Raw genomic sequence first — 11,258 nt, 5'->3', positions numbered from 1 at the left:
AAAAGAACAATTCTATGGAACGCAAGCCAAAGCATCATTTCTGATCTAACATCTCCCTGTGGATCATGCAAGCTGATAGCAAACATTCAAATGTGCTGAACTAGAGGAAGAGTAAGGTTTTTGTCATTCCTCCACCTCCATTTTAGTGAATCATAATTTTCATTGTATATAACAATCATATTAAAATTTAATAAACTTTAAAAAATGTGTGATTAGAGAAATTTGAAATTGATAATCCCTACCAACAACAACAACAACAAAAAGACTCCAGAGTGGTGGTAAAGTCTGGCTCATGACCATTTAAACCACTGGTTCTCAACCCAATCCTCAGGGCACACCAAGCAGTCAGGTTTTCAGGATATCTACAATGAATATGCATGAGCTAGATTCGTACACCAAGGAAACAGTGCATGCAAAATGATCTAATGCATATGTACTGTGGGGGTATCCTGACAACCTGACTGGCTGGGTTGTGCCCTAAGGACTGGGTTGAGAGCACTGCTTTAAACAGCTACGTACACATTATCCGGCTTACATTGTTATTTGTTAGTGCGCAAACTGCCCAGGGAACATCTAAAATGTTTGAACATAAGAACATGAGAGCTGCCCTACAGGGTTAGACCAAGGGTCCATCTAGCCCCAGTGTCCTCCTTCCAACAATGGCCAGTCCAGGTTACAAGCACCTGACAGAGTCCCGGAATGTAACAAGATTCCATGCTACTTAACCTCAGGGATAAGCAGTGACTTTCTCCAGGTCTACCTTAATAATGGTTTATGGACTTTTCCTCCAGTAATTAGTCCTAACTTTTTAAAAACCCAACTATATTAACTGCTTTTACCACTTACTGCGGCATTATTTTCTATTATTTGTTTTAAATGAGTTATTATGTAACTTCATGCTGCTGACAGTATTTAAGACTGTTTGAGGGGATAGACCTTCTGCATTAACCCAATTATTAAGCTGGTGCCAATTCGCACACTCTTTACAACTGAGTCAACAGATTATACTGGAATGCCTGATCATAAAAGTGGTCCTGAAAGTGTCTATCCACTGCAAGGTTTTTGCAGCAGCAGGGATTCAGACAAAGAAAACTTATCATGAGTTCATTTGGACCAGGGGCTATTAGTGTACCAGAAGAAGATAAAAACATATCTATTCTTGATGGCTTTTCTGGACAAACTAATAGCTAAAGGTAGGAAGATGCCTTTAATTTTTGTATATTGTTTACTATTTGTGTATATTGTTAATGCTATATTATGTCATTGGTTTTATGTAGTTTACCTAGCATGGATAAGTGAGTTATATATGAAATGAATAAAAAGATATGTGCATGGTCTGACAGAGAGCTCCTGATAAACAGAGTTTAAATAAGAATACTGTTTATATTATAAATATGTATAAATAATGTGCACATATCATATGGAGGAAAGACGTCACAATCTGAATGAATAATATCCTATACACATTTCCAACTAATGCTCCTGTTATTATCCCAAAGATCACAGACTCTACAGCAAAGCGAATGCTACATACCTGTAGAAGGTATTCTCCGAGGACAGCAGGCTGATTGTTCTCACTGATGGGTGACGTCCACGGCAGCCCCTCCAATCGGAAACTTCTCTAGCAAAGTCCTTTGCTAGTCCTCGCGCATGCGCGGCCGTCTTCCCGCCCGAAACCGGCTCGAGCCGGCCAGTCCAGTATGTAGCAAGACAATACACTTCAAGGGAAGACACAACTCCAACGGGGAGGCGGGCGGGTTTGTGAGAACAATCAGCCTGCTGTCCTCGGAGAATACCTTCTACAGGTATGTAGCATTCGCTTTCTCCGAGGACAAGCAGGCTGCTTGTTCTCACTGATGGGGTATCCCTAGCCCCCAGGCTCACTCAAAACAACAACCAAGGTCAATTGGGCCTCGCAACGGCGAGGACATAACTGAGATTGACCTAAAAAATTTACCAACTAACTGAGAGTGCAGCCTGGAACAGAACAAACAGGGCCCTCGGGGGGTGGAGTTGGATCCTAAAGCCCAAACAGGTTCTGAAGAACTGACTGCCCGAACCGACTGTCGCGTCGGGTATCCTGCTGCAGGCAGTAATGAGATGTGAATGTGTGGACAGATGACCACGTCGCAGCTTTGCAAATTTCTTCAATGGAGGCTGACTTCAAGTGGGCTACCGACGCAGCCATGGCTCTAACATTATGAGCCGTGACATGACCCTCAAGAGCCAGCCCCGCCTGGGCGTAAGTGAAGGAAATGCAATCTGCTAGCCAATTGGATATGGTGCATTTCCCTACAGCCACTCCCCTCCTATTGGGATCAAAAGAAACAAACAATTGGGCGGACTGTCTGTGGGGCTGTGTCCGCTCCAGATAGAAGGCCAATGCTCTCTTGCAGTCCAATGTGTGCAGCTGACGTTCAGCAGGGCAGGAATGAGGACGGGGAAAGAATGTTGGCAAGACAATTGACTGGTTCAGATGGAACTCCGACACGACCTTTGGCAAGAACTTAGGGTGAGTGCGGAGGACTACTCTGTTATGATGAAATTTGGTGTAAGGGGCCTGGGCTACCAGGGCCTGAAGCTCACTGACTCTACGAGCTGAAGTAACTGCCACCAAGAAAATGACCTTCCAGGTCAAGTACTTCAGATGGCAGGAATTCAGTGGCTCAAAAGGAGGTTTCATCAGCTGGGTGAGAACGACATTGAGATCCCATGACACTGTAGGAGGCTTGACAGGGGGCTTTGACAAAAGCAAACCTCTCATGAAGCGAACAACTAAAGGCTGTCCTGAGATCGGCTTACCTTCCACATGGTAATGGTATGCACTGATTGCGCTAAGGTGAACTCTTACAGAGTTGGTCTTGAGACCAGACTCAGACAAGTGCAGAAGGTATTCAAGCAGGGTCTGTGTAGGACAAGAGCGAGGAGCTAGGGCCTTGCTGTCACACCAGACGGCAAACCTCCTCCACAGAAAGAAGTAACTCCTCTTAGTGGAATCTTTCCTGGAAGCAAGCAAGACGCGGGAGACACCCTCTGACAGACCCAAAGAGGCAAAGTCTACGCTCTCAACATCCAGGCCGTGAGAGCCAGGGACCGGAGGCTGGGATGCAGAAGAGCCCCTTCGTCCTGCGTGATGAGGGTCGGAAAACACTCCAATCTCCACGGTTCTTCGGAGGATAACTCCAGAAGAAGAGGGAACCAGATCTGACGCGGCCAATAAGGAGCAATCAGAATCATGGTGCCTCGGTCTTGCTTGAGTTTCAACAAAGTCTTCCCCACCAGAGGAATGGGAGGATAAGCATACAGCAGGCCCTCCCCCCAATCCAGGAGGAAGGCATCCGATGCCAGTCTGCCGGGGGCCTGAAGCCTGGAACAGAACTGAGGGACTTTGTGGTTCACTCGAGATGCGAAGAGATCCACCAAGGGGGTGCCCCACGCTTGGAAGATCTGGCGCACCACTCTGGAGTTGAGCAACCACTCGTGAGGTTGCATAATCCGGCTCAGTCTGTCGGCCAGACTGTTGTTTACGCCTGCCAGATATGTGGCTTGGAGCACCATGCCGAGACGGCGAGCCCAGAGCCACATGCTGACGGCTTCCTGACACAGGGGGCGAGATCCGGTGCCCCCCTGCTTGTTGACATAGTACATGGCAACCTGGTTGTCTGTCTGAATTTGGATAATTTGATGGGACAGCTGATCTCTGAAAGCCTTCAGAGCGTTCCAGATCGCTCGCAACTCCAGGAGATTGATCTGTAGACCGCGTTCCTGGAGGGACCAGCTTCCTTGGGTGTGAAGCCCATCGACATGAGCTCCCCATCCCAGGAGAGACGCATCCGTTGTCAGCACCTTTTGTGGCTGAGGAATTTGGAAAGGACGTCCCAGAGTCAAATTGGACCAGATTGTCCACCAATACAGGGATTCGAGAAAACTCGTGGACAGGTGGATCACGTCTTCTAGACCCCCAGCAGCCTGATACCACTGGGAGGCTAGGGTCCATTGAGCAGATCTCATGTGAAGACGGGCCATGGGAGTCACATGAACTGTGGAGGCCATGTGGCCCAGCAATCTCAACATCTGCCGAGCTGTGATCTGCTGGGACGCTCGCACCCGCGAGACGAGGGACAACAAGTTGTTGGCCCTCGTCTCTGGGAGATAGGCGCGAGCCGTCCGAGAATCCAGCAGAGCTCCTATGAATTCGAGTTTCTGCACTGGGAGAAGATGGGACTTTGGATAATTTATCACAAACCCCAGTAGCTCCAGGAGGTGAATAGTCATCTGCATGGACTGCAGGGCTCCTGCCTCGGATGTGTTCTTCACCAGCCAATCGTCGAGATATGGGAACACGTGCACCCCCAGCCTGCGAAGTGCCGCTGCTACCACAGCTAGGCACTTTGTGAACACCCTGGGCGCAGAGGCGAGCCCAAAGGGTAGCACACAGTACTGGAAGTGGCGTGTGCCCAACTGAAATCGCAGATACTGTCTGTGAGCTGGCAGTATCGGGATGTGTGTGTAGGCATCCTTCAAGTCCAGAGAGCATAGCCAATCGTTTTGCTGAATCATGGGGAGAAGGGTGCCCAGGGAAAGCATCCTGAACTTTTCTTTTACGAGATATTTGTTCAGGGCCCTTAGGTCTAGGATGGGACGCATCCCCCCTGTTTTCTTTTCCACAAGGAAGTACCTGGAATAGAATCCCAGCCCTTCTTGCCCGGATGGCACGGGCTCGACCGCATTGGCGCTGAGAAGGGCGGAGAGTTCCTCTGCAAGTACCTGCCTGTGCTGGAAGCTGTAAGACTGAGCTCCCGGTGGACAATTTGGAGGTTTTGAGGCCAAATTGAGGGTGTATCCTTGCCGGACTATTTGAAGAACCCACTGGTCGGAGGTTATGAGAGGCCACCCTTGGTGAAAAGCTTTCAACCTCCCCCCGACTGGCAGGTCGCCCGGCACTGACACTTGGATGTCGGCTATGCTCTGCTGGAGCCAGTCAAAAGCTCGCCCCTTGCTTTTGCTGGGGAGCCGCGGGGCCTTGCTGAGGCGCACGCTGCTGACGAGAGCGAGCGCGCTGGGGCTTAGCCTGGGCCGCAGGCTGTCGAGAAGGAGGATTGTACCTACGCTTACCAGAAGCATAGGGAACAGTCTTCCTTTCCCCAAAAAATCTTCTACCTGTAGAGGTAGATGCTGAAGGCTGCCGGCGGGAGAACTTGTCGAATGCGGTGTCCCGCTGGTGGAGATGCTCTACCACCTGTTCGACCTTCTCTCCAAAAATGTTATCCGCACGGCAAGGCGAGTCCGCAATCCGCTGCTGGAGTCTATTCTCCAGGTCGGCGGCACGCAGCCATGAGAGCCTGTGCATCACCACACCTTGAGCAGCGGCCCTGGACGCAACATCAAAGGTGTCATACACCCCTCTGGCCAGGAATTTTCTGCACGCCTTCAGCTGCCTGACCACCTCCTGAAAAGGCTTGGCCTGCTCAGGGGGAAGAGCATCAACCAAGCCCGCCAACTGCCGCACATTGTTCCGCATATGTATGCTCGTGTAGAGCTGGTACGACTGAATTTTGGCCATGAGCATAGAAGAATGGTAGGCCTTCCTCCCAAAGGAGTCTAAGGTTCTAGGGTCTTTGCCCGGGGGCGCCGAAGCATGCTCCCTAGAACTCTTAGCCTTCTTTAGGGCCAAATCCACAACTCCAGAGTCATGAGGCAACTGGGTGCGCATCAGCTCTGGGTCCCCATGGATCCGGTACTGGGACTCGATCTTCTTGGGAATGTGGGGATTACTTAGTGGCTTGGTCCAGTTCGCAAGCAATGTCTTTTTTAGGACATGGTGCAAGGGAACAGTGGACGCTTCCTTAGGTGGAGAAGGATAGTCCAGGAGCTCAAACATTTCAGCCCTGGGCTCGTCCTCTACAACCACCGGGAAGGGGATGGCCGTAGACATCTCCCGGACAAAGGAAGCGAAAGACAGATTCTCAGGAGGAGAAAGCTGCCTTTCAGGAGAGGGAGTAGGATCAGAAGGAAGACCCTCAGACTCCTCGTCCGAGAAATATCTGGGGTCTTCCTCTTCCTCCCACGAGGCCTCACCCTCGGTGTCAGACACAAGTTCACGAACCTGTGTCTGCAACCTCGCCCGGCTCGACTCCGTGGAGCCACGTCCACGATGGGGGCGTCGAGAGGTAGACTCCCTCGCCCGCATCGGCGAAGCTCCCTCCGCCGACGTAGTCGGGGAGCCCTCCTGGGAGGTGGCCGCAGTCGGCACCGCACGCGGTACCGACATCGGGGCCCTCACCCCGGGCGATGGGCCAGCCGGCGCCACGCTCGACGGCACCGGAGGCGCAAGCACCGCCGGTACCGGAGGGGAAGGGCGCAACAGCTCTCCCAGAATCTCTGGGAGAACGGCCCGGAGGCTCTCGTTCAGAGCGGCTGCAGAGAAAGGCAAAGAGGTCGATGCAGGCGTCGACGTCAGAACCTGTTCCGGGCGAGGAGGCTGTTCCGGGCTGTCCAGAGTGGAGCGCATCGACACCTCCTGAACAGAGGGTGAGCGGTCCTCTCGGTGCCGATGCCTGCTGGGTGCCGACTCCCTCGGCGACCCAGAGCTCTCGGTGCCGACGCGGGGAGGCGACCGGTGTCGATGCTTCTTCGACTTCTTCCGAAGCATGTCACCGGAGCTCCCCGGCACCGACGAGGAGGACGTAGAATCCAGTCGTCGCTTCCTCGGGGCCGAGGCCGAAGGAGGTCGGTCTCGGGGGGGCTGTACCGCAGGAGCCCTCAGGGTAGGAGGAGACCCACCCGAAGGCTCACCGCCACCAGCAGGGGAATGGACAGCCCTCACCTGCACTCCTGACGATGCACCACCGTCCGACTACATCAGCAGACGAGGTCCCGGTACCACCGACGTCGATGCAGTCGCCCGATACCTTGGCGCCGATGCAGAGGCCCGATGCCTCGATGCACTCGATACAGTGGCGGCCGAGGAAGATGGTCTGGACGCTGACGACGTCGATGCACTCGAAGATCCCGGTGCCGATGCCGACGAAGAGCCCGAGAACAACACGTTCCACTGGGCTAATCTCGCTACCTGAGTCCGCCTTTGAAGCAGGGAACACAGACTACAGTTCTGAGGGCGGTGCTCGGCCCCCAGACACTGAAGACACGACGAGTGTCTATCAGTGAGCGAGATTACCCGGGCGCACTGGGTGCACTTCTTGAAGCCGCTGGAAGGCTTCGATGTCATGGGCGGAAAAATCACGCCGGCGAAATCAAAATCCGAAATGACGGAAAAAGAGCACCAAAAAATTTAGAAGGGAGAAAATCTCGACCGAGGCCGAAAAGAGGCCTACCCCGACGACGAAAGAAAACTTATCGGGGCAAAAAGCTGGAAGTACGGGAAGGGGTTGGTCTGAAACCCGGGGGGGGGGGGGGGTTTCCGAAGCACTTCCCGACACTTTAAAGACTTTTTCCGAAGAAAAAACACGTCAAAAATAAATTTGGACGCGCGAGGTCGACTTTCCGGGGCTCGACACAGCGAAACACGACCGTACCGAGTGCGGACAAAAGAAGACTGGCCGGCTCGAGCCGGTTTCGGGCGGGAAGATGGCCGCGCATGCGCGGTGCGCGCGGGCGCGCGAGGACTAGCAAAGGACTTTGCTAGAGAAGTTTCCGATTGGAGGGGCTGCCGTGGACGTCACCCATCAGTGAGAACAAGCAGCCTGCTTGTCCTCGGAGAAGCATTTTAAGCTGGTAACAAGGACAGACAAGGTTTTGATCTGAAGAACTGGTCTTTAAAAAGTGCTCATTACCTGCCAGACTCCAACACTTGCCGTAGGCTCAGCAAATGGGCGTTTGAAGACCTGGCACATTTTTAAGGCATCTGAATAAAACTCCGTGACATTGTTGAGTACTGCAAAGATTGCCGCCAAGGGGTAGACACATGAGAAAAGACTCACGTATCCAAACTGTAGGAATAGTTCCAAGTAATCGTCAAATGTACCCTAAAAAAGAGATGGAACAAAAAATTAAACACCATACAACTGGGGCGGGGGGGGGGGGGGGGGCGACATGCTTTATAATCAATCAGCAGCACTAGAATTATCTCACCTTCATATAATGCCACTGCCTAAATAAATCACTCAAAGGCAAATATAATTTCAATCTATCAGTACTGAAGTGCTAGATCCAAAATAATGTTTTTAGAACCTCTACAATCACATAGTAAAGAAACAGAAGAAAGAACAAAGGCAAGGGCAGGAGCACTGGAAGGCAGGTTGTTAAGGCTGAAAACTAGAAACATTCACTGTAATGTGTGCATAAGGTGTTAACCTCACCTCTAACATCCATTTCTACATCCCTCTCGCCATTCCCTTATAAAACACATTATGCTATGTTTACTCTTGTTCTGAGCAGTTGGGTTCACAGTGCACTCACCAGCCTGCTTCCCTTACAGAGTTTGTACAGTAAGCACATAATGAGGCTGTCATTGAGGAAAGCACATAGAGATTTTTTTATTGTACTGATACTAATTCTACAGTCATTCTAATGGATAAGGCTACCCTAGAGAGGAGCAAGGAGTGGTGTATGCAGAAGTTATAATCATCCCTATTCTCAGCAAAGAATTTTGGGGACTGATATTCAAAAGGGTTTAACCGGGCAGGTGAAGTTCCTATCCAGTACATTTACTCACACTAAGTGGAAGAGCTCCTAGGGGCACACGAGTTGTATTTTCAGATCTGTGCATGTCCGGGTCAATATTTAAACTCCACTATTGAAACTTTCATTAAACTGTGGTTAACAGTAAAATTATCCGTCTTAATGGTAGCCCACATTGAGATCTATACCTTTTAGTCTCTAATCTTTATTATATAGTCTAGCCCTGGATTATAGACTCTACCTCTAGGTAATCCAGCTATCTGATAACGCTTCCCCTCAGTCTGGCTGAAGCGTGTGAAGACCTCCTTAGCACATGTACATTTACTCAGACTAAGTGGAAGAGCTCCTAGGGGCACGAGTTGTATTTTCAGATCTGTGCACGTCCGGGTCAATATCTAAACTCCACTATTGAAATTTTCATTAAACATCAGCTACAGCAGCGGTTCCCAAACCTGGTCCTGGAGGCACCCCAGCCAATCAGGTTTTCAGGTTACCCACAATGAATATTCATGAGAGAAATTTGTATGCCCTGCCTCCACTGCATGCAAGTATCTCTCATGAATATTCATTGTAGATATACTGAAAACCTGATTGGCTGGGGGGCCTCCAGGACCAGGTTTGGGAACTGCTGAGCTACAACATTTAAATCATTCATGGATATTGTGCAAAACTACACAGACATCGAGTGATGCTGAATGTCTGTTTAGAATGGCAAGTGCTGCCACTTTCCACATAGCTTTTTGGATAACATTGGGATAGCAATTCTTCTGTCTTAACTTTATTTGGATAGCAGGGGCAGACTGACAGTGGTCTGGGCCCCCAGGGAATAAGGGTCATGGGTCCCTGACCACCTATCAAATTGTCCCAATAGTGAATGATACATACCTGTAGCAGGTGTTCTCCGAGGACAGCAGGCTGATTGTTCTCACGACTGGGTGACGTCCGCGGCAGCCCCCACCAACCGGAAAAAAGCTTCGCGGGACGGTCGGCACGCAGGGCACGCCCACCGCGCATGCGCGGCCGTCTTCCCGCCCGTGCGCGACCGCTCCCGCCAGTTGAATGACTAGCAAAAGATGAAACACACAACTCCAAAGGGGAGGAGGGAGGGTAGGTGAGAACAATCAGCCTGCTGTCCTCGGAGAACACCTGCTACAGGTATGTATCATTCACTTTCTCCGAGGACAAGCAGGCTGCTTGTTCTCACGACTGGGGTATCCCTAGCTCTCAGGCTCACTCAAAACAAGAACCCAGGTCAATTGAACCTCGCAATGGCGAGGGTATAACAGAAAATTGACCTACGAAGAACAACTAACTGAGAGTGCAGCCTGACCAGAATAAATTCGGGTCCTGGAGGGTGGAGTTGGATTTACACCCCAAACAGATTCTGCAGCACCGACTGCCCGAACCGACTGTTGCGTCGGGTATCCTGCTGGAGGCAGTAATGTGATGTGAATGTGTGGACAGATGACCACGTCGCAGCCTTGCAAATCTCTTCAATAGTGGCTGACTTCAAGTGGGCCACCGACGCTGCCATGGCTCTAACACTATGAGCCGTGACATGACCCTCAAGAGCCAGCCCAGCCTGGGCGTAAGTGAAGGAAATGCAATCTGCTAGCCAATTGGAGATGGTGCGTTTCCCGACAGCGACCCCTAGCCTGTTAGGGTCGAAAGAAACAAACAATTGGGCGGACTGTCTGTGGGGCTGTGTCCGCTCCAAGTAGAAGGCCAATGCTCTCTTGCAGTCCAATGTGTGCAACTGACGTTCAGCAGGGCGGGTATGCGGCCTGGGGAAGAATGTTGGCAAGACAATTGACTGGTTAAGATGGAACTCCGACACCACCTTCGGCAGGAACTTTGGGTGGGTGCGGAGCACTACTCTGTTGTGATGAAATTTGGTATACGGAGCATGAGCTACCAGGGCTTGAAGCTCACTGACCCTACGAGCTGAAGTAACTGCCACCAAGAAAATGACCTTCCAGGTCAAGTACTTCAGATGGCAGGAATTCAGTGGCTCAAAAGGAGGTTTCATCAGCTGGGTGAGGACGACGTTGAGATCCCATGACACTGTAGGAGGCTTGATAGGGGGCTTTGACAAAAGCAAGCCTCTCATGAATCGAACGACTAAAGGCTCTCCAGAGATGGCTTTACCTTCCACACGATAATGGTAAGCACTAATCGCACTAAGGTGATTCCTTACTGAGTTGGTCTTGAGGCCAGACTCTGATAAGTGCAGAAGGTATTCAAGCAGGTTCTGTGCAGGGCAAGAACGAGGTTCTAGGGCCTTGCTCTCACACCAAACGACAAACCTCCTCCACTTGAAAAAGTAACTCTTTTTAGTGGAATCCTTCCTAGAGGCAAGCAAGACCCGGGAGACACCCTCAGACAGACCCAACGCAGCGAAGTCTACGCCCTCAACATCCAGGCCGTGAGAGCCAGGGATTGAAGGTTGGGGTGCAGCAACGCTCCGTCGTTCTGCGAAATGAGAGTCGGAAAACACTCCAATCTCCACGGTTCTTCTGAGGACAACTCCAGAAGAAGAGGGAACCAGATCTGACGGGGCCAAAAGGGCGCTATCAGAATCATGGTGCCGCGGTCTTGCTTGAGCTTCAGTAAGGTCT

General features: G+C 51.1%; 1 protein-coding gene across 1 annotated transcript in view; it reads right to left on the bottom strand.

Annotated features, from left to right (window-relative positions):
- Positions 1 to 11,258, bottom strand: part of ANO10 (anoctamin 10) — a 299,674-nt gene that overhangs the window by 176,691 nt on the left and 111,725 nt on the right. The window contains exon 10 of the mRNA XM_030206114.1: positions 7,794 to 7,985. Coding sequence (XP_030061974.1) covers positions 7,794 to 7,985 — 192 coding nt within the window. The remainder of the gene's footprint in view (positions 1 to 7,793; positions 7,986 to 11,258) is intronic.

Source organism: Microcaecilia unicolor, chromosome 1 (genome assembly GCF_901765095.1).
Source record: "Microcaecilia unicolor chromosome 1, aMicUni1.1, whole genome shotgun sequence".
Classification (NCBI taxonomy): domain Eukaryota; kingdom Metazoa; phylum Chordata; class Amphibia; order Gymnophiona; family Siphonopidae; genus Microcaecilia; species Microcaecilia unicolor.
Note: the sequence above shows the minus strand (reverse complement) of the source record. Positions and strands in the feature narration are given on the sequence as shown.